At 27.3% G+C, this 26110-nt stretch overlaps 1 protein-coding gene across 1 annotated transcript in view; it reads left to right on the forward strand.

Moving 5' to 3' along the window:
• Positions 1-3106: 3106 nt before the first annotated feature.
• The window catches only part of LOC107442591 (peroxidase-like), a 125365-nt gene continuing 102361 nt past the window's right edge, over positions 3107-26110 (forward strand). The window contains exon 1 of the mRNA XM_087161231.1: positions 3107-3310. Within this exon, the coding sequence (XP_087017357.1) occupies positions 3300-3310 (11 nt within the window). The 5' untranslated portion in view covers positions 3107-3299. The remainder of the gene's footprint in view (positions 3311-26110) is intronic.

Genomic DNA, 26110 nt, shown 5'->3' on the forward strand with positions numbered 1-26110 from the left:
CTAATAAAAATAACAAAGCCATTTGTTATGTGAGATAAAACGCACATAATCACATTGCCCGGTATTCCCCACTCCAATTTTTTTAAATAAATGTCCTTGCGTGATATTCCCTACGCTGCTCTTTTTCCAAAGATAAATTTACTCCCATTGGATGGAAATTTGAAATTTAAGTGCACATCTCTTAATAAAGTCGCTCATCATTTCCATGATAAGATCATGATCCTTGATAATGAGGTTCAAAAATCATGGCTCTACTGGTCAATAATAACAAAGATTAGGATTATAATATTGTTTTAAATTTGGTGTGATTTTGATGAGGTATTAAGTTGAGTCATGTGTTTTCATTTAAATAGCGCCATACTGTTAAATATAGATATAAATTTGAAACACGTTTGCGGCTTAATTACATATCGTAATAAAAGATAATTTTTTATCAGTGTGGATTAGAAATAACAGAACAGAATCTACCATGAGAGACACTATCTAAGTTTTATAAGGAACAATGGTTCTTAGCAGAAAGTGTCAATTTGTCAATGTCATAATTTTGCTCTCCTGCTTATAGCCTTAGAATTACAATGAACCCTTTATATTGTAATGTTACGGCTACCTCAAGAGGTATATACATTTACATTACATAGCATAGCAATATACATTAGCCCATATTTTTCTCTAGACATCAATCAAAATTTTGAAATTTTGTCTTGTAATAACGTCCATCAGGTTAAAAAAAATTAGGATTAGGATTATAATATTGATATTGTTATAATTTTGATTCAATTTAGGAAACGGACAAACGATCTAGTTGTAATGTCAATAATCTTATTTTTTTACTCTGATTTCGCATATGGCAACATATAATAGTTCGTATTTTCTCCAAATACTAATCTATAATTTTGAAATTGGGCAGTTTCATAGAAACAACGTTTCCGTATATTACTATATTTACTGTAATCTCAATTATTATTATTTATCCTTATTATTATTTATCCTTATTATTATTATTATTACTTAATTTTAATTCGATTTCAAAGTTTCAACACGGAAGTACTGTTAAGCGAAATAAAATTAATTTTCATTATACTGTATATGATTACAAAAGGATATCGTCTAATATTAAGATGATTCCACTATTCACGACGTCGTATTTACGAACTTCAAAAGCTTATTACTCAGTTTTAAAAAAAAACCTCGTAGTTCTAATAATTTTATGAAAATATATTTTGGTTTCCATTTAATTTACATTTCAATTTTTAAAAAAGTTTCAGACTTATAAAAACTTCTAAAATGAAAAAATGCTTAAAAAAGTAAAATGTTTTTAATTATAATTTTACATTTTTTTTCTCTATTAAGGAATTCTAAAAAATATACAGTCATATAAACAGTTTGAAAGCACTTTAAATGAAATTATTACTCTGGAAATGAAAATTACAGTCCCTATGATTTTGGATTCCTAATTTATGGAATATTCCATGTCAGTAGCTTCAATTCTGTCAATATTGTACACCAAAAGATCAAGACCTGCCTTAACATTTAATGAGCTCTGCAAGATTATCAGTTGAGTTGATGTTTAGAAAAGTCATTTCAATAATTGCATTCATTGATTTCAAAAAGAAGCAAAAAACAAAATAGTAAGATGTTTTATCAGTGTACTACACTTGTACTAGTTTATTATCTAACTGTCATACAAGTCTGCATGAAAATCATACAGCCGATTATTTTTCGATGGATTAATAATCTTTAGCGGAACTTCAAATTATAAATTATTCAGTCAATCTGCATAAGTACAACAAAAACACATTTTTCCATAATGGAAAAAATTTGTGATCAATCTGCGTGATCAAATATTTCAGAAATTAAAACTTTCTATTTATAATTTTAGAAACAGTACAGAGTCTCTTGTTCCACAGTACAGATCTCCTGATGGACAATACAGTTACATTCCCTTCCCATATTAAAATATTTTAGATTTCAACTTAATTTGCTCATTTCAATAGAACATTAACTTTTAAATCATTCATCTAATGAAGAGACACATTCTCGTTCCCATAATAAATAAAAATCCCCACCCCCTCATCCCCAATAAAAAAAAATTCATCAAGGATGTAACCTGATATTTCTAATTGCATTTAATAAAGTGCAACTACTTTTTTCATGTTACAAATATTAAAAAAAATGGCAAGATATTTCATCAATGTACTTCACCTGTGCTAGTTTATTATTCAACTGTCATACAAGTCTGCATGAAAATCAAACAGCCGATTATTTCTCGCTGGATTAATTATCTTCAGCGGAACTTCATACAATAAATTATTCAGTCAATTTGCATAGCTACAACAAAAACACTTTCATCCATAATTGAAAAAAATTTTATTGGAGTGTGATCAATCGAAAAACTAGTTTTGCTGTTTTGAGAAACATTTCAGAAATTAAAACTCTCTCTTCATAATTTTAGGGAGACTCCTGCTCGACAGTACAGTTCCATTCAATTCCTCTCATTAAAATATTTCAGACTTCAATTTAATTTTCTCATTTCGATGGAACGCTAAATTTTAAATCACTCATCTAATCTACAAAGCTGCAATGAAGAGACACCTCGTCCCCATAACATTAAAACAAGAAAAAAAAACTTGATCAAGAATGTGAGCTGACGAGGAATGTTCTGATACTTTTAAGAGCATTCGATATATTACAACTTCTTTTTTCATATAACTAAGTAGTAAAGTAAAGAGGAAAGAGAAAATTTAATCATTTCCCATATTAAAATCTGAATACTTCAAATTAAATTATTTAATTCTACGGAACTTCAAACACCAAATCACCTATTCAGTCAACACAGTTGCAATAGAGAGAAACACACTCTCTTTCCATTTCATAAAAACAAGAATTAAAAAAAACTTGATCAAGTCTTGGATCAATCGAAGAAAGTTTTGCGAGAGTCTGTATTCTAGAGATGATATTCCTACCATAAGTGGGTTACCGTTGTCTGCTAGGAGGAAAGCAGGGGGGTGGTTCACGACCACGTGACCTAACTTTAGGCCTCGATCTGCATCTTCTAAGACGGAAAAATCCACTCAGGTATATAAAGGTTTAACGCCACCGGACCGCTGGACATTATGCTGGGGTGAGGTGTGATCGAGTAGAAAAATTCTCTTGATTCGTGTGTTTGTGACACCAATAATTAAAGGAACTATACATTGGACTATTTGTGAATTTATTGAATTGACGTGATTTTGTGATTTAATTAGCGATTACACTTTTTTTGGACTAATTTATTTCCGGGACCTTTTAGTGAAGGAATCATGATAACAAGGTAAGTAAAAAATTTTAATTAAACAAATATGCATGAATATAATAACCGTATATTAATAATTATTGATTTTCGTTACAATTTCAAATTAAAATGTTTGAATTATGATAATGATCATATGATTATGATCAATTACCAGTGTATTTATCTAAGATAAAAATCATCACAATAACTAACATCTTTGTAGAATGATATAAATCATGAAAATAAAAAAATATTATATTTCTAGATAGATTTTTAAGTTATAGTAATACTTATCATTAAAAAAATTATAAAGACACTATAAATCTCTTATCTCTGCGAACTCATGATAGTGATTATCATCTCTCTACAAACCTCTTACCTTGACAAACTCATAATATTTAATAATATGATTTTGTGATGACAAATACAAATTTTTTGATTAAAAGAGAAAATAATTTCCTTGTTCTGAAGAAAAATAAGAGTAAATGAAACAATATTTCTTATGCAGGATTAAAATATATTGTTATAATGCATACATATATTTGTTCTTAATATATTGTATACGTTACGATATTTACTAATAATATTACTTAGTATCATAATCATAAAATTACATTGAATGATAATTAGCTCTATACTTTAATAATAAGAAATAATAAGAATGTACTTAGAACATACTGAGTAAATTACAATTTAATAATAATTTTAATTAATCATTGTAAATAAAAAAATTAATTTTACTTAATAACTTAATAATTATGAAAGTAAAGAAATATAATGTGGTATATACAAATTATTTTAGGTACGATTGTAATTTAAACATAACGTACTTACATAAGTTTAAATAGTTTAAGTATATTAAAAATAATTATGGTATGCAAAAAAAGGAAATGGTTTCATATTAAAAAAAACTAGAAACTGAATTTATGATAATATTTTATAATAATTTTAACTACCATTATTACATTTGCTAATTATTATTGATAACTTGATAATTTTAGTTGCAGTTGGGGAACGTAACATGATGAGCTATTTTGTAAAAATGACTTTATAATAATATATGCTTTTAGATATATAATTATATATTTATCTTCTTTTTTTTATCAAAGGACAGAAGTTAAGGATTAATGGGAAGTTAAGTTAATATGCATATAATGTTTGCTCCTATTACAACGCTTCATAAATTATTTAAAACAAAATTATCTTTTTGTCAGTTTTTCTTATGTATTGAGAATGTAAAATTACATCAAATTCTTCTTTCTTTGTCCTTTATTACTCGTAAATGAAACTAAATTATGTTCATTCACCTCATTAATACAATTTTCAATTAATGTTACAAGAAAGAACTTTGATTTAACGATAAGTTATTCAAAACTTTGAGTCTCCCACTAATAGTATTTAATCTCAGCATTTATTTGCATGTAGAATTAAAAAAATGGCAAATGGTTTACTTAGCGTAGTTAACCTTTTCACTAGTCTTTAACCTTTAAACTAGTTTAGTACCCTTTTAATTATTGGCAAAATAAAGCCTAATAAATAATCTTATTTTGCTGCTGTTCCAAAGACTTAATTTTCAACAATATAATATATCTATGAGCAGAAATAAATAAAGATGAAAAAATAAAGTAATATAAAATATATTAAGATAAACAAAATTATGAGTAGCAACTTTAAATTGATAAATGTGTATGATCCATACTTTAAACCAAAACGTACAGCTGACATTAAATATTTTGCAGTCACAAAATTCACCAAAAAAACATTATTAGTAACCAAAAACAAAAAAAGATGACAGTCAATCAATTTTGTTTCGCTTAAATAGATAGAGATAAACTTAGACTATTAGAGCTAGAAGCAGAAAAACAAACTTCAGGAAGAAGAAATGTAACTTAACCCTTTCTTAATGCTTGTAATAAAACCCGTCTCTATTACTAGCACTCTTTCATTTCTTATATAACGCGGAAGCTAAGTTTGCTTCTATTTTTAGTTAAAATAGCGAAAAATGTTTTCGAAATCTTTTACTCTTTTAATGGAAGTCTTTCTTCGACACTAAAGCTTCTTCTCATAATTCTTAGAAACACTTTATTTTTGTTGAAAACTCCATTCCAGAGCTAAGATGTAAAGAAATTCTTTTAATTCTGCATTTTGAAAGTGGATAAAAAATATAAATGTTTTCTTGTAAAATTATTTGTTATGTTATTTTAATGATTTCCAAGATATTTTACTTTTAATCAAAAGCAGTGAATTAGTCTTTAATATTTAATGAACTTATTTTTATTTTATCTATTTCTTTATCATTATTTCTTTATTTAAAATATTTTTTCTCCACTTTATGTTTTAAAATAAAACTTTAAAATGAAAATTTAAATACTTGTACAACCCGATCCTGTAAATGAATTTACTTTGTCATTTTATTATTATATCCAAGTTATATTCATCCAGACTATACACCCATTCGTTATTAATCACTTCAAAAAATTGTATCACGTTAATTTGATTATCTATTTTAATCGGTAAACTGAATAAGTACGATTATTTTTTCTGCGAATAATTTTAGTAGGATTAAATACTACCGGTAGCAAAATAATTGATCAAAATAACATGCTTAATACATCTACATATCTAATGAAATAAATAGTTTTTAAAGTAGTTCATTAAAATTTCTATGTGAAACCGTGAACTTTACTTAACATTCTTGCTATCATGAATATTATTTTCGTCTATATTAATGTTTTGCCTAAACATTAATAAATTGTTATTAATAATGTATAATTAAGTTATATTTTCAAAGCAAATATTTTCACAGATTATTATGTAAACAGTTTGACTGTAACCATTAAAATCTGCAAATTAAATCTGATTTATGCACTGTACATATGAAACATAATGGTAATAACTCGTAAATAGTTAGAATTCAGTACATTTTTAATACTTTATATAGCTGCTTTTAGTCTTTAAATTTTAAATAGTTTTAAATGAGGTCTATGCCCAAACTTTCTTATGCCCTCAATTTTGTTTTAACTTTAGAAGAATGGCTAAAAAAATTCGCTTAAAAAAGAACTTAAAGTGTAATAAATTCTCTGCTCATAATGCACATATATATCGTTGATACTCACCGAACTGAAATATTTGATAAGATGCTCAATTGCTCGCTCCAGTAACTCATGATTTATCTGCGTTGTAAGACATTTTTTTGTTTATTTAAAACTTATAATTACCCGATGCGGAAAGTTCAAAACTGTGCTATTCTACATTATTAAAAATAAGGATATTTTGAAAAAAATGAACTTAAAAATCATATTTTTTATCTGAGATCTTGGATTAGTATTTTGAACCTCATTAAAAAATATGGAAATATTAGTTAAACACTAAGCAAAACTATGTCTAAAAAATTGATTTCCTTGTATTTACTACAATTTTAAAAATTTTATTATAGTAAATTTTATGTTTATTACATACTACATTAGTGTAATTTAATTTTTAATGTCATATTTTTACAAGATATGAAACAAAAGCTTGAATATAATGTAGATGCTTTTAAAAAACTAATATTTGAAATAAATATAAACTATTTTTTAGATCTTTGAAAATTTTTCTATTCATGTTAGTCAATTTTATTGCAATAATTTGATATTCATATTACTCGGTTTATTTTTATCATTTATTATCACCATCATCGAATCGTTTATTTTTAAATAGATATCATGTATTATTCTAAAAGCATCAGCTATAAAAAGATGCAACTAGAAAGAGATAAAAAAATATATATATAGTGTTTTAAATTAAGTATAATTTTTTAACTTAAATTTTTAATTTCAGTTATAGTTTTCGAAACTCATTTTTATCCCAAATACAACATCCTTTTGAATTTGAAATAAAAAAAATAAAAAACTTATCACAAATAATCTGTGCACTATGTGCTTACTAGTGCTGTCTTCCCTCAAGCAAATTCTAAGTGCCTTCTGAAAAGACAAACAACGCATCTTATTTTTATTTCAAAAGCATATTTCTTTAAAAAAATATATCACAGTTTCTACAATCTCAGACAATCAATTCTATGATGTGATCCTAAAAATTAAGCACTTTTTTAATCAAACATTTCTAGTATATTTCATTTTAAAATATTTTATTTTAATTGACAATGTAATTGTTTTGAAAATTTTAAATAGGTAATATTAAAAATCAAAAGCAAATGTTTATGATAAATACAGAAAATCTCGTCAACGCATTTCAATATATTGATAAAGTAGCGAAATAAAACTCCATGGACTAAGGATAAGGAGTGCGATATTACACTCTTTCAGTGTAAGATTCAAAACTGAGTTCTGTTCAAACTTAATAGTGATCTATTTCTGATCATTTATTTAGCATTTGTACTCTAATACATTACTTTAATGCATTTATTATTGTTTAATTCCTGAACCCACTTGAATTGTTTTCGTCATGCCTATGACTTGTTTAAAATATATAAATGCAATGTTTAAAGAACAAAGTTTCTGATCATATTTTTGTGCACTGCAAATGTTACGAATGTTACATTAGTTGCCATTTTCAGGATACAAACGTAATAAACAAGAAGTATTTGAATTAAAAGAAAGCTTAACATTTTATGGTTTTTAGAATAGGATGTCATCAAATCAAAATCATCGGCTCTTTGAAATATTATCAAAAACGCAGCCTATCCCATGACTTTTATCTACATTTGAAATACATTTTAAATCGATAAATATTTTTGTATCCAAAATGGTTGCGACTTTGGTAAAAAAAAAATTGTTGGTTGCTAACGACTTTGTTTGGTTGTTGTTTCTATCATAAATAAGATGAGGATTTTTAAAAAAAAATCAGCGAACTCTATCGCGTTTTGAATCATTTTCAGATTGAATCCATTAACGTTGACACATAGGTTTAAAAGAAGAATGGCGTTTGGAATTTTTTTCAATTTTCAAAACAAAAATAACTCACTCATAATCTAAAATAGTTGTAGTTTTAGATCTATTAAAATGATATTATTAAATTCGAAGAAATAAATGTCATAGGGAAAAATGTGTAAAATATCACTAAATGTTACAGATATCGAAGCATCATTTATGAATTATTTTCGTTTTATCTGCTCTTAAAATACCAAACATATACGAAAGACCAAACATATTACGAAATTGAATACAGCATCTCAAGTAGCAACCGAGAGCTTTCTCATGAAATTATTAACAATCCTTTCTTCCCTTAAGCTCTCCTTACTTCCCTATAAACACATTAAAAACAAAACATCGGATCTAAAAGTAGCGTAGAATAAAAAAGAAGTTAAGATATCAACTAAAATCGACTGCCTTTCGATTCATCTTCTTATTGAATCTTCTAACTTTAGCACAAGAGTTTAAAAAGAAATCGCGATTGGAATCGGAAAGCAGAGCTAATTGATGAATCCGAAAAGGAAAATGAAGAAGATCAAAACGACAACAACGCAGGTGAGAGTGACCTAGTAAGAGGTCCTCTTCCTCTTGTTATGAGAAGAAGAAAAAAGAACAAAAAAAAAACGTAACTTTAGAAAGACCCAAAAGGAGCGACAACCTTGGGGATCGTGATTGGAATAAATGGAATGGATAATCATGTTCCTTTCTTTTTTTCGAACAATAGCTACGAAGTTGCTTTCTTACATCATATTTCGAAAAGAAAAAAAGCAATTTCAAATTTCATGCAAAGGTCGGAGAATTCCCAGTTTTAAGGTTAATTGTTTGTGGGAGAATGCTAGCTTTTTTGATCTTCTTCATATTTATTACATAGAGATAAGGAAAATTGAACATTTTGTTCCTTTTTTAATGCTTCTTTCATCAAAATTTAAATAAATAATTTTTTTAAATGATTTTTCTAGTCTGGTTAAAAATAATTTCAAAAAATCGGTTTAAAAAGGAAAAAAAATATTTTTTTTACTTTTTCTTGTAATATTTAAATACAGTTTCAAATACCACCATCGCATCTTAAGTTATCTGATACAACTAGATACAACTGAACCAAATTGTATTACAATTGAATTACAATTTGGTACAATATCTGTAAAACATTTTTTTTAAATCAAAACTGTACCCGCAAGCTTATTACAAATATATTTAAATGCTATTAATTTAGTTAAATTCTTTACTCAGTGCTATGACTATTTCAGACTTAATTATCAAAATGTTAAAAAATTATTTTAATTCATAATAAATAAGAAAATTTAATTTTATTTAAGGTTTTACTCAGTTCCTCTTATAAGAAACTAAAAACCTATATTATATAATCACACGTTATATTTAAATAAAATTGTTTTGGTGGCTTTTTTTAAAAAAAATCATGTCTCATATACTATACCGTAATGCTACAAACCATAAACTAATATTAGTGTGAGCTTTAAAAAAAGTATTGTTATAATGTTAGTTTAAACGATGCATGCAACAATTAGTATCTAAAAGATGAACACAGTTAAATATATATCTCATATTCTGAAAGTTTAAATGAGCAAATTTCAACGTAATTACAGAAAAAATCATGTTTAACGCATGCACTTTACTTGCTCCATTGGTTTCAACTTTCTCGACTTGCTTAAATAATCTGAAAATCGTAAGATTTGTGATGACATTTCGATCAAAAAAGGAATCTTTCCTATCTAATTATTTCCATTGTAATTTCCAATTTAGTCTCAATTTTCTAACATTATATTTCATTAATTCAAAATCTGATTCTAATAATTTTTTTATCAGATATTTCTCATAATACCTTATTGATAAAATATTAGTTTCTAAAATAGAAAAATTCAAGCTATTGATATACATTTGCCTCGTTTGTATAATAACTAATATAGGTAATTTTCGTTAGTCGGGTTCAAGTAAATTTAATATTTTTTAATAATTAATTTATTTATGCATTTATTTAATTTTCTTAAAACGTCCATTTTGTTTTGCATGAAAAAACGGAGTTATAAAAGATAAGTAAAAGTAAAATATGTTGAATTTACTTGCGCCCATCTATCCGAAAGTACCATATTATCAAGTAATGAAAATAAGTAATAGAAATTTATCTTTGCAGATTTTTTTTTTCGTAAATACCACACGATGATTATTTTAGTTTTGTGTACTAATTAAACTTGCATAATTGTCTGCTTTTCTTTTGCACTACCCATATAAAAATTTGCGCTTCACTTTAATTCGAAAAATTAATTTTATAGAGCATAGATTGATAGTTTAAGTAAAAATTAAATTTTATTCTTGAAATATAATATAAATTCTGATCCAGGAAAAGTTTTCATTTTGAGTAAGTCAATATGTCTTTGTAAACATTCAGAATAATACTGTTGTTAATATTATTATTATTATTATTATTTAACTTCAAAATCACTTTTTTAAAATTATTTTAAACAATTTATATGAAAAAATCACTTCGCATAATTGTTTTTAATCAAACCAAATAATACTACTTGAAAGTACATTATCTTGCCTCTCTTATACGCATGACCTCTATACCTTGCATTTTACTATAAACTGAACTAAAAATAGTCTGAATTCGGCGAAATTTTAATCTACGTATAAAAAGAATTTTGAAAAATTACTTAAATAATCATGAAAAATTACTTAAATAAATTTGTTACAGGATGATTTAATTGTTACAGAAAGACTCATTAAATAAGCTTAATTTTAAAAAAAAATTTCAGTTAGATTATCATTATACCTTTATTTCATCATTGACGTTAATTAAAGCAGCTGCAGTTTCAAATTTAGATTATGTTTGTTACCGCAAAACATAGCATCCCTGCATGCTGATTTTTTTGTAATAAATACAATTATTTTTAGCATGTTGTTTAATGAACAAATTGTAGTAGAACAATTAAAAATTTTATCTTAGAATTTAACAATTTATGAACAAAAATTATCGAAATTTTTCGTTTGCTTTCTAAGTAGTTGCTCTGTAGCTTTAATTTTTAAAATACTTTTGTTATTAGTTTCACCTATATTATTTTTATTTATATACTTTTAAAAGTTAAGTATGTAATTTTGTATTAATTTAAAAAACTTCCCTTTTTAAATTTAATTAATTTAAGAAAATCCCTTCTAAAAAGTTTTCTTTTAATTGTTTTATTTTATTTGAAATGTATTTGATAGAAAAATAAATTTAAAATGCCATTATTAAGTTAATATTTTTAATTCAAACAATATACCTTAATTTACCTTGTTAAACCAAACGGTAAATATTTTTTTTTGTATTACTTCACAGACTTAAATATGAAACTGCTATGGAAATTTTTTTTAAAAATAATCAACGGTTTTACAAATTGGACTGAAACATTCTTTTTTTTCCGTTTAAATAGAACAGAACATCTTTCAATTTCAATAATAAAAAAATCGTACGGAAGACTTCTATTACTGAACAAATCAGGCGAACGACCTTCGCTTTCGCTATAATTATATTACGAATATGATGTTCCTTTTTTATGCAAGAGAACCTGTTCCTCCTAAAAGATGCGTTCGATGCCCTAAATACTGTTCGGGACCACCCCTCAATTGCGATACCACACGCGACAACTTTCACTAAGGACATTAATCCAAACCCTCAAAGTAAAACTTGGCCTCTTTGTTATCACATATACTGCAAACGATTTATGATAAAAAGATAAAGACTACATCCGCATCAAGACATTTCTAAAACAAAATACAACGAATTGTTTGGCTCAAGGCTCATGCAAATGCGACTCATTTGTATGTTTGTTTATCATCAAAGAAACACTTTGAAAATAAATTTTCGTACGTTCATAACAAAATAATATAAATTGAATGTTATCCTTTGGAAAATTTCAAATAATTTATTTGGAAAACATGAAAATATTTTCAAGTAATTTTACAAGTAAACATCATTGAATTGTTTAAATTTATATTCTCATATAATTTAATTAATAATATATATTGCTTTAGGGGAGAACAAGATGGTTACAGCTAACATAAAACAATTTATTTAAGACATTTTTTATTCTTGCTAACGAAAGAATAATTAACAACCTGAATCAATCAGGGATAAAGGAAAGGTTTGAAGAATGTAATCAAATAATAATCAATCGATAATAATAAAAAGGGGAAAAGATTGAAATCCACCCAACTTCAAATCAATGAGTGCCAGCTTGACTGGGGAATAAAGGCAGCCTGCGCGTAATGCTGACCACATTATCCCAATAATACTGTTGATCTAGAAATTCTGGAACTTTAAGTTCCATGATCTCCTGACTCCCAGCAAGCTGCTGCGGGAATACTTAATTTCACTTAATAATTATGGAATGCGAAAAACATTTTTGCTTGTTTGAATACTTTTGAATATTTTGAATATTTTACTTCTCTTAAAAATAATATTAGGACTTGAAAAGATATAACATAACGGCTACAGGCACCTAGCCAAATTGGGGCTTCCAATCAAAAACTTTAAGTCCCTTCTTTAATCGAAGACTTTTACCTTTATGTCAAATCTTAAAAAGTGTAATTAAATTTAATTTAACGTAAAATTTTTAAATGGTATTATAAATGGTTGTAGCAAAATATTTTATGAGAAATGAATTATATTTTAAATAAATTTAATAATGAAGTTTTAGATGATTTATATTTTTAAAAAAATAACCATTTCTTACCGGTGGAACTATTTTTACTTACATGACATAGAAACAAAATTAAATATAATTTATTATTTTTCTTCACAATGTTCTTTTGTTATTTTATTTTTTAAAATTAATTTCACTTCCCCTTTTACAGTCATTACCCTCCACTTTTCAGGGATAGAAGAATTTTCTCCAGGCAAACAAACTCATTCGCAAGCCACCGACTAATAATAATGAATAAATAAATTAAGTTAATAAGATCATAAATAAATTAGGATAATAGGATCACACATTTTAATGACTGTTTTTCCAAATCATTAGCATAACAAAACCTAACTGAATTATTTTTTTTCTTCGAAATGAAAGTAATTCAGTAGCTTATCTTTCTTTTTGTATTAATTGAATCTATTTAGATTAAAGTAGTTTTATGTTACATTATATATCCGCATTTAATTTCTTTCACGTTTATTTCTCATTTAACCCTTGATCTACCTTAATGAAGGCGTGGTTGTCTATTTAATATTGATTGATGATAATCCTCGCAGTACGTTTTCATTTAAGGAAAGCTTCCGCTTATGTGCACTGTGCTTGACAGTTTGTTATTTTTTTTTCATTTATTAAGTTTAAAACAAAAATACATATTTACTCTTTTCAAATCATTTATAGTGACTTAATGTTTACTTTCTACTGTATCTAAAATATAACATTTTTTTTATACTTGAATTAGGAAAAAAACATCGTCACTTTTTTGAAAACTTCAAAAATTTATTCATATTCATGCAAATAAGGTTTACTATTGTGATATAAAAAATAAAAAAACGGGAGCAGTTACTTTTGTTTTATCACAATGTCAGTATGTCGCGATGGTTAAGGTACATTGTAAAGAACCGAACCAGGGCTCTATCTCAGGAGATGATATAAAGCCTACCCAGCTTTGGATCCAAGGGATCAGCTTGCAAGGATAGTAAGAGTGGCCGGCGGGCAATAGTGATATCATTGCTGTCATTATGGTGTTGTTCACAAAAATAAAGAACTTTAACCTCCATGATGCCTTAGCCATCGACTGGCTGTTGCAGAAATGCTTTACTTGACGAAAATATTTGTAATGTTATAAACTTAATATCATTTGTGAAGCGATATTATAACAATACTAATTTATAGAAAATGAATAATCAAACGTCTTTACATTCTGCTACTTAGATTTGTTCTAATATAATTCTGCAGGCGATTATTGAATTCTGCTTCAATATCTATTGCACTTAAATAAGCATCAATAGTAAAATAATTTCTCTGTAGAAAATTTCCGTTCCTTTTATAGACTTTCTCTGTATACTTGGCAGTTAGAAGCTGCTTTGTAGTCAAAATAGTTTTTCTCTGTTTTACATTCTGAGCTTAAACAGATTAAAACCATTAGTTCAAATTATAGTTACAGCCATTAAGTTTTTCTTACTCTACGATAACTCTACGTTTTTTACAAATCCTTTTACGTTTATTTTCTATACTTCCATTTATTTTTCAGCAGTTATTTAAGATTTTTAAAAACGCATATACATAAATGAGATTTGATTTCGTTGTCATATTGATACAACTCGTGAATATATTCCTTTAGATATAGTTTTTTGGTTAATTAAGTAGTCAAAAATATTTAATGTGGTTGAACCATTATAGTTTTAAACGATTTTGTTCTTAAATATTATTGCAATCAATAAGACTCTGAAGATAAAACCATTTTAGTATTTTTCTTCACTAGATGAGAGGGCAATGAGCAGGCATTACGATAAGGAGACTCAGGTTCGAATTCCAGCCTTGATTACTCGTATGAATGCTGATAATCCTACGAAGATCACCAACCGCAATGTAGACATAGTTATTATGAAAAAAATTGTTAAAATAACGGAGTTCGTTTGTCAAAATAATAGTACTTAGCTGTTTAAAAAATGTTTTTTTTTTAATTAACAGTATTTTTCTATGAAATAAACGGTTTTATACTGGCACTTTAGCTGACAGTTTTTTTTATAATGTATATTAAGATTTATATATATGGCAGATTTTTTTAGATTTTAATATATATGACAGATTTTTTGCAGTGTACATTTTGAAATAAAATGTATGATAATGATGAAATATTTTACAGTAATATCCTCTTAAGCCCAGTAGACACCGAAATAAAATTCTAGTTTCATCTGTAAATAGATATTAGATAAATATTAATATGAAATTATTACAAACACTTAAAAAATGTAGGTCATGTCCAAATTTTTATGAATTAAATACAATTTTTACATTCAAAATTCCTTAACAAAAACTCTAACTTATAACCAAACAAACAAAGGAGATTTAATCATGTAAAATTTGATGAAAAATGTTCAATACTTTGAATGCTTACTCGTTCTTAAGAAGTAAGCACGAAAAGCATTTCCTGAAAACATAAAATCCAATTTAAAATTCTTTTTCATTTTGCCTTTTTTTTTCTGTTTATGAAAGCGTGCGTAACCGCGACCGTGACTAAATACAATTTTTCCTCATGATGTCCAGGAAGAGAGGACGTTCTTCAAATAAATAAAAATAAAGAAGTTAGATATTTTGTCATTAATCATTAAAAAAAAGTTGTTTTGAATATAATTTAACATTTAAATTTGAAAAAAATATGTTATTAAATTTTTACTAAAAATTTTATAAAATATTATTAAATTTTTAGCAAAAATAATTAAGTGTATAAAAATGCATCTTTATTCTATTAAAGTGCTTTCAGGAATGATGAGCATGCATTGATCTGATTTATTTTCTATAAAATCCATAAAATTTCATTCCATAAAATTTTCCATCATGTTTTCCTTTAATTTATTGCTTTTAAAAGATAAGTCTATGTCTTTTGGTTACCATTCTAAATTACGAAACAGTTAAATGCTAGGAAAGCGTTTTGAATTTTTGAATTATTATTTAGATATACATATATTATTACTTATATATATATACCTTGGCCAAGATATATACATATGAGCCGCTCAGAAGCCAATGCGGTTAAGTCCATTTTTTGATATTTTCTGATTTTTGGAAATTTTGATGAAATAAATAATAATCTTCTTAGTTATTAAAGGATTTACTCGTTGGTTACTTTTTTCTAGGTTAGACAGCTCTTTTTTAATAGCTTCTGAATATATTGTATAATAATTTCAGAAGCCATTGTGAATAAGTCCACCTTTTATCAATATTTTTTTACATAAACTTTGAAATAAAAATTAATTTAGTCTTCTTCTTTCGATATTTGTTGGTAACACTGAAAAAGAAGAAATTCATAGTAACTCAGGGTTGCCAGTCGTAGTATTTTTAATACTACGGTAGTATTTTTTCACCAAAAAAAGGGGTATTGTATTTTTCGTAGTATTTTTTTAAAATGTGGTATTTTTATTTTTTTTTATTTTATTTATTTATTTTATTTTCATTTCCTGAAACAAAGAAAAGTGCCACTCCAGTTTTGAAGTAAAAAAATAGGTAGGCCAGTAAATTTAAAAAATATAACTCAACCTATATTATATCCTAATGGCAGAACAATTTCAAGAGAAACAAAAAAGGACATCATGTGTTTATTAAAGTATATACCTCCAATTAAACACGACTTTTACAGGACATTAAGGACAACACATGGAGATCAAGATTTGCATTTAAATAACTCGGAAGAAGATGATGTTTGTTAAGATGAATAAACATAAAACTTATGACAATAAATGTTATTTTATTATTTTTACATAAATTTCTTATCTTTTTCAGCTGCCAAAAGGTATAAGTCCTAAAATTTTTAAGATGCTGTCATTATTTCAATAAATACGTACGTTTTTATTTACACATCCTGTACATATCTTGTTTTTTTGCAGAGTTTACACCTCGAAAAAAGACTTTATACACTTTTCTAATTAAATTAATAAGCCAAGAATTTTGAAAACTAATGTATTAAAAAACATCAATTTTCTCAATTTTTGTGTTTTGGACTTAACCGCATTGGCTTCTGAGCGACTCATATATATATATAGGCAATCCCTGACTATATCATTAGATACACTACAAGATTCCATGTGAAATTATAATTATCAGATGATACTATACAGCTGTATTATTTTTACTGGGATGAAACCGGTTTGCATTTGTTTACCCTCCTGTATCAATCGGTTAACATTGTAATGCAATACGTTAAAAATATATACAAATAGGAAATACATAAGTATATAAAAAATCTCCTATTATTAAAATAATACTACTGTGCTTGTACTACTGTGGGTCTAATAATTTTATCTAATTATTATAATATATTTTATTTTATAACCGTCGTTGAACAGCAGACCCAATTTCATGGGTTTACGACTACTAATGTTCAACTCTATAGCCTTGTAATTTTGATCCCTATCCAGAAGACAAGGGAACTCCTGGATCGATTAATGGGAGAAATTTGCCATCGTGGAGGACTTTTTGATGGAGCTAACCCGCCTTTGTGTTACATGGAGAGGAAGACCGCGAGAACCTCCCACGGTTAGCAAGACGGCAAGGGGACTCTAAACCATGATCTGTCTATTACTGAGGATATTTCACGTCAGCACTGTCGTCGGTGCAAGCCGGGTGCAGAATTCGTATCGACTGGGATTCGAACCTGGCTCGCCTCATCGGAAGGCGAACGCTCTATCTCCTGAGCCATCACGGCTTCATTATAATGTATTAATATAATGCTTGATATAATAAATATTCTATATTTATATAGTATATCGTCTAATTTATCCTGTCGTCAAATTTATATTATATATCGCCTAATCTAACCAATTGATACACTCACGTGAACAAGTGCAAACCGGTTTCAGTCACATAAAAACATTAAAGCTGTGTAGCATCACCTGATAATTAAGATTCTACATAGAATCTTATAGTGCGCCTAATATTCTCCAGGGACTATATATATATATATATATATATATATATATATATATATATATATATATATATATATATATATATATATATATATATATATATATATATGTCTTGTTTTTTCCATTGCCCTTAAAAAAATTAAAAAATAAGTTAAATGAAATTCTACTGCACTCTTTAGAAGCACATTCCTTAGCCTCCCTTGCCCCCATCAATAAATACTCTTCCCCACTGTCAGTCTTTCACGAATTTCTTTTTAGAATTGGGTTACTAATGGGACGTTTTCAGTAGCGACGAACTAGATCTATCAATCACATTCCTCGAACCAGTTTGAAGAGTCCGGAACTAACTTAGTAGATGAAGGCAATTATATAAATTCAATAAGTGATTTTTCTTTTGAAAATAACACAAAGTTTCAAAGCACAGTCGAATCGTTTAATTTTTTTTTCACTGCAATTTTTCTTGCTTAAAAAAAAAATATTTCATCAAACTTTTATTCAGGTATATATACTATATATTTATATTTTTCGCGAATTTGCGTAAAGTTTAACGATTTGAAGCAGAAAATTTTAAATGCCTGATTGGTTCATATTATTTGAAACATAGTTTAACTGACAATTGAAATGCTATAGTAAAGCATTGTAATTTTTCAAAATATGGGTATCAGCCTTTCTATAACTTACTAATTTACATTTTTAGTAATATATGCAGATCATTAAATTGAAAATCGACATTTTTTAGAACTAAATTTCTAAAAAAAAACAGCTAATTTTTTTTCCAAATTAAAAGGGAAAAATCTATGTCACAGCATAGGATATTTAGATAAGTACAATTCTAGAATAACAGTTTTATTTTTAAAAACGCTTCGAGCAACATGTTTTAAAACAATATATCATGTAAGACAAAAAAATTTAATTGCAAGAGCAATATAAGCTTTCGGATAATTTTAATCATAAAAAAAATTGTCAGATTGGATTATAAAGCTCCATTTGTAAATAAAATGCCTTTAAATAACTAATCTTATATTGTTAGAATAATCATAACTTAAGCGACTCTTACAATAATTATTTTGAAAGAGCAGCGATGGGTGAGAGGATAGAGCATTCGTCTCCCAATAAGGTGACCCAAGTTCGAAACCCAGCGGCGGGTGACAGAGTGATGCAAAATATGCTTCCAATGACCGCAGTGCTGACGTAAAATATCCCAGTGGTGGACGTATCATGAGTTAGAATACCCTTGACGTCGGGCTAACTGTGAGAGATTTTAGCAGTTTTCCCTCCAGATAACGCCAATGGGGGTTAGTTCCATCAAAAAGTTCTCCCCCATGGCTAGTTTGTCCCAATTCTTGATCTACGAGTTCCCTTGTCCTCTGTGTTAAGTTCAAAATTAAAAGGATCCAGAGTTAAACATTAGAAGTCGTAGAATTGGGTAAGCTGTTTAACGCTTGTAATAAAATAAAATAAAAATTAAGAAGCATGGTGACTCAGGGTACACCCTTCGTCTATTAATGAACTGACCCAGGTTAAATCTCAGCAATAGCTAGTCTATATGAATTTTGCCCCCCGGCTAGCACATATCACATTACACTGTCCTCAGTGGTAGATGAATCATTGGTTAGAATACCTTTGACGTCTCACTCACCATTGGAGGTTTTCTTGGTTTTCCTCTCCACATTACGCAAATGCTGGTTAGTTCCATAAAAAAAAACCTCAACGAAGGCTAGTTCGTCTCGTCTCAATGCTTAATCAAAATATTTTCTTGTCTTCAGGAGTTGGTTCAGAATTAGAAGGCTGCGGAATTTAACATAGGTAGTCATGAATCCAGGCGCAACACCAGTAATTAAATAAAATTCTTTTCAAAGATTTTTTTTTTTTTGCATCCACAATTTAAAATTTCGCTCCATTCTTAGAAGCTTTTGCACTTGTTTTCATTAAAACGTTGCGCATTTTTTTATTGCACAACTATAGTCAAAAGCTTACAACGGAAGTAAAAAAAAATATATCAAGGCATTAAGTATTAAAAATCTCCTAAATGTTGCTGGTATTCATATGGATAAAAAATCGTCAACAGAGTTATGTATCTACTAAATTAAACGAATTATAAATGCTACATGTTATCGTTTTACAATATGTTTCAAAGTATATAAGACGTATGTATTCTTTATAGATACATATTCTTTATATAAAACGGATATAAAGCATTTACATTAAAGTAGTGCAACATATTGGTGTCCAATGCTAAGAAATTGTAAATTCTTTTCGATGTCCCAAAAAATGAAAAACTTAAAATTACAAAATAGACAAAAATTAATTCCAAAATCATGATCACAATTAGTACACTATCTTTCTTTATTTGTCGTTACATAATGTTTTGTTTATAAACGGCATGTCATTTCATAGAATCATTATATTTAAATCATATATAAATTTATAGGTAGAATTTGAAATAAATTATAAGTTTATGTGTATACTTATGCTAGATACTTACCCAAATAACATTAAATAGCTCAATTATATTATCAGATAAGAAATTTCGCTTAAAAAAATAAACAAATATAAAATAATAGTCGACATGTTTCAAGCCCTTCAAAAATAGGCGCCCATTTTCAAGACTTACCAGACGTGAAAGTAAAGAAAACAAAAACTATTTAAAATGAAAAACATAAAGTTTCGAACTAAAAAAGGAAAAATAAAGGTGAGAAACAATGCTAGAAAATCACAGAAGCCGTAAAAAAAAGAGAAAAAACAGAGAGAGAAAAACCACAATTGCCGAGAGGCAAATCAGTGTAAAATGCATTTCTATGCGTTATGAAAGGAGGATAGAGAGGAGGGGAGGAAGTAATGTTAGTAACAAGGGAATCAGCATTCAAATGAATGAAACAAGATTCTGGGACATCAAGATGAGCTGATGTACCTGGGAGTGGAAATAATTTTATCATTATCGAAATTGAATTTATGCCCAAGATACCAGAAATTCGAAGCAATTGAAAATTTCTCAAATTCTTGATAAGGGACATAAACTTTTTCCAAATTTTCATCGTCTTTTCTCTCACGGTAAGTCTTGAAAATGGGCCCCAATTTTTAAAGCTCTTAAAACATGCTCACTATTATTTCTTATCTGATTATTTTTGAAAGGAATGAAGTTTCCAATCAGGTAATATCTTACCTCTTCAGTTTCTTGAGATTATATATTTTTGATAACCAAATTATAATTAGAATGTTGAATTCAAAGAAATCGGTGAAAATGAGACACCAAAAATTATTCATATGAAAAAAAGTCGTTTAATTTTTAAGGCATGTACTTTATGAAATCAAGTATTTCATTTCCAAGCATAACTATCCAATTATAAATGCTTCAATTACGATTAAAAAGGATCTAATTACTCATGATTTTGTATAATAGAATCAGCTTCATTATTTATGACCGAATTTCAATACTATACTTAGCAACCAATCCTTGATAATAAACCTTTTGCTCCATTTATCCGAAAAAGGCCATATTACATTGATCTTGCACATCTTTCAAGGAAATAATTATTGAATGATAACTGTCAATTATACTTAATAGTCGCCAGCAATAGGTGAGGATCTATACTTGTTACAACATAAGCAAGTTTTGTGAAATCAAACCTTCCAACAAAATAAGGTTACTAGAGCCAAGGACTAATCCATTATATGAAAACCTGTCAATGGTTTTCCAGGTGTATCATTAATATTTAATTCTCTAGTTAGCCATTGTTCATGCCTTGTATGAGAGTATCTTATTTTCATAAAACATACTTTAATATTTTCATACATAAATAAATCATTTGTGAAGGAATTCAGTTTCTTTTATGTATAGAGTTTTAATTAAAAGCAATGATGGTTAGATAAAAATTAAATATAAGTGGGTTTAAATTTTTTTGTGACAGAGTGTCAAAAGTTTAATATGATTTGACATCTTAAATTAAACTTCATTTTCAGAAAATTTCACTTATGGTTATTAAAGTTTTTTTTTCTTTTTACATTTCGTAGAGACATAATTTCATTTATATAGGAGTTTCAGATTTTTTATTTTATTATTAAAATTACTTATTAAAATTTTTTATTCTTATCTTCCTTAAACTTTTATGGAAGATTTTTCAAGAAAAAATTACTTAAAATGAAACAGAAAAATTGATGAAATAACAATATTTCAAATACCAAAGCAGTACCAAACAAACTGAATGTCTGTGTTAGAACAATTTATGTTTTTTTTAATAGGTGCCTTAAGTGTATTATAAATTTTTGAGTTGTATTTTAACCAGCGTCATGAAATATTCCTCTATTAAAACTGCTTTTTAAGTAGAAATTTACAGCTTTAACTCTTCTGATATAATCTAATTTTAAATATTCTTTAGTCAATTTCTTCTGATAAAATATTCTCCACATTATTACACAACGTTTTTTCGAATTTTTAAAAATTAGTGTATAAAAATATGATATAACTAAAAAGATTTAACTGTCCAGTTAGTTGTAAAAAACGAAAAATATGCATGAACTAGTATATAAATGTGAAAACTATTTATTGATTCTTGTGATGTATTCATTTGCTGTAATGTATTTCAACAAATTATATTTATGTAAAGTTATGTATTTTTCCAGGAAGGTGATTTTTTTCCTCATTATTGTAAGATCTAGTACTTAATTAGTATCATTGAACAAAACAATTATTAAAATTAATTAAATATATACATAATTTTGTACATTTTAACAATTAAATGCTTAATAAAAAATATAATATTACAACAGAAACAGTTGCAGTTTTTGTTTTCCATGCGCATTAAAACCAAATATTTAATAATAAACTTTAATCATAAACTTGACTTTTAGAGATGTCCAAATGCCTAGGGAACTATAAGAACTAATATTTGATTCAAGACTCGATATTTCGATTCAAAGTGATACATAAGATATTATGTAACACTTATGCTACATAACATATTACGTAACATATTATGTTACATAAATGATCTCAAGAAACTTAAGTGGAAATACATACTTGATTAAAAACTTCATTGGCTTCAAACATTTCGCAAAATTTTGCATTCATATGAATGTATACCTATTTTTGAGCTCTTGGAACATATCGACTTTTATTACCATTTTTAAATTTTTCGTTGTCTATGAAGTTTTTAATAAAGTATACCGTTCAACGTTAACCCGATTTTTTAGAAGAGTATACATTAGAATATTCATTGGGAAATTGAATTAAAAAAGCTGCAAACGCGTATCGGCGCTTTATTGCTTTCACTGTATTTATCATTACCTTTGCTTTGCTTTATCAGCCATGAGAAAGAAAATCCCAATTGTTTTAAAATATCATAATTCTCAATAGACTCCCCAAAACTCTCTTCACGTAAAAGGTCAAAAAAAAGAGTAAGCATACATCTCGAAAAATTAATTAGAAATTTACTTTCTATCAGTATGAATTGTCTTCTTTTCTGATTAACTTTCTATCAGCATGTCTGATTACTTCTTGACCTCGGCGAATCAATCAGACACCCTCGTCTTTGACACGATTAGACATAATTTCTCTATCACAAGATATTTATTCCTCCAAGAAAAAGTAAATACATAACTATAGCTGAGGAGAATGTAGGTTCGATTAACCACTGGGTAGTCTGAAGCATCGAGCTGTAAATCTGGTGGGACAGACGAAAAGAATAAGGTCAATCCTTTAGGCCCAGCCTGTGCAACGGAGAGCCTCTTGACCCCACATTATCATTGCCCGTGGGTGTCATATACACAGGTATTGGCATTCGCCCTCAATTTCCTTTAAGTGCAGTTTTATCCCAAACCCATGGAAGGTCAATTCATAAGTAGTGTGATTGTTGTTTTGATGGTATTGCTGTTTGCAGCAAGTAGTACAGCTTGTTGTTTTGATGTTTAGAAAATCTGAATTCTCTTTTAAATCAGCAAAATCGTGGATTCTTATTGTTATGACTGTTCTTCGAAGGCACCGACGTAACATGAAATGATGCTTTTTTACGAATAATATGCTATTTTAATAACTGCTGTGAGTTTGCAGCTGTTACTCATGACTGTTACATCAAGTTTAGCCTATCTATAGTAAGCGTTGTCTACGCTTAATTTGAAAATGACGCAAAACGTCAATATGAATAAAAGCCACAGTTTTGTGAAAATGAAAAGTGTTTGTGATATACATTTTTAATATTTAAAAATTTACTCCAAAGCTGCATTACTCGGGCTCATTAAAATTTGCAAAAACTGAGAATAAGGCAGTGATTTTGATAGCTTTCATCTAGACTGAAAAATGTCACCAAACTGGCGATTTTTAAAGAAGTTTAATAACTTTTAAAATATTTAAATTATTTGTCTGTTCAAAGACGTGTACACGAATTTTCTAAATATGGCTAACACGAGAACACGTGTAGGCCATATTTAGAAAATTCGAATCGTCTTTTAAATAAACTAACTCATCATTTTCTTACTGTTATGGTGTTTAGCTCAACATTTTCTTGTAATAATTTTGTATCAAAATAAATCAAAAACATGGAACTGAAACCATGTATTTTTTTTAATAATAGGTGACATTAGAATGTGAAATTTAAAAATAAAGTAATTGCGTGGAGAACGTGCGTGGAACATATTTAATACACTATTTGCAGATAGTTAAATGTTAAGCTTATCCATTTTAAAATGTTTAGAATTTCACTGCAATAATGAATTTTTTTTCTCCTTTATTTGAAGTTTTCTCGAAATGAACTCTCTTCATCTTTTGATACATTTCCGTTTTACTTAATATACTGAAATAAAATTTTGTATCACTTAAAATACTGAAATAAAATTTTGTATAGTGTATAGTGCGAAGCTTTAAAAATATAAAACCCTAAATAACTTTTTCAATGATTGAATTTTCACAAACTGATTACCGATCTGAATATTTGATAGGGCTTTCCTCAAATATGGTAATTAATTAGCGCTTATTATTAGTGGAGTTACGAAATCAGACCCAAAAACACACTTTCCTTAATAAACGTTGCTTTCTGTTCGAAACTTTTTAAGTTCATCAAACAAATTTGCACAAATTTATGAATATTATTTTTCAAGGATTATTCCAAACAATAAGTAATGTTTACTTGTTATTTCACGTTTTAATTATTTTAGAATCAGAAAAAATTAAAATTGCAGGCTGTAAAATTTTCACCTTTTTAAACATTGCATTGCACCATTTTCATTTAAAATGACAAAATACTGAATTTCAGCAAAATCGGTAGACTGTTTCCGAGTTGTATTTCAAAAAGATATATATTTTTAATCCTTTACTTCTCGTGAATAATTCAGTTGTTTTTGTTCAAATTATGTGCTTTCTAATTTAAAAGTGCGCAGTTTAAAATAAAGTAAAAATTTGCATACCTCGCATTTTAAAATGTAAACAAATAACAAATAATTATTAATTTTTATTTTCTATATTATGGAATATATTTCCTTTTTATAATTAATATATACAGGTGGTTATCAAAATAATGGAAACACCCTAGATTTTGAAGGAATCCTTTCTTAATATGGCCGTAAATGTTCTCTTTATGAAGGTATCCCCTAACTGTAATTGTTGACACTGGAGAATCCAGATGCTGATTGAGCTCTGTGGTCAATTTGGCTGCAGTTGTTTTCCTTTTAGACATTACAATCCGCTTCAATACCCGGCTGTCTCTTTCACTCAGCTTCTCCTTCCGTCCACTATTTTGCTTTGATGAGCTTGTCTTTCCGCGTTGTGTGTATGCTGTCATGACTTTCGATACCGTACCTCTAGAAACGCCGAAAAGCTGGGATGTTTCGGTCACTGTTGCTCCAACTAGTCGGGGCTCCTACAATTTGGCCTCTCTGAAAATCTGTGAGGTCTGACATTTTACACTTCTGACAGAAAATCAAAACATAGACAACTCCGCTAAAGCTCTCTCATACCACCTAATATATGTAATTTTTATATTAAAAAAAACTGGTAGCTAAGATTATATTTTTAATGCTTATGAAGCGAATACTTAAATGTCCCTTTTATTCACAAGTGTTTCCATTATTTTGATAATCACCTGCATATGTATATATATATATATATATATATATATATATATATATATATATATATATATATATATATATATATATATATATATATATATATATATATATATATATATATATATATATATATATATATATATATATATATATATATATATATATATATATATATATATATATATATATATATATATATATATATATATATATATATATATATATATATATATATATATATATATATATATATAATGAAATCTT

Source organism: Parasteatoda tepidariorum, chromosome 4, assembly GCF_982258835.1.
Source record: "Parasteatoda tepidariorum strain Cologne lab strain chromosome 4, Ptep-v5.0, whole genome shotgun sequence".
In the NCBI taxonomy this organism is placed as follows: Eukaryota; Metazoa; Arthropoda; class Arachnida; order Araneae; family Theridiidae; genus Parasteatoda; species Parasteatoda tepidariorum.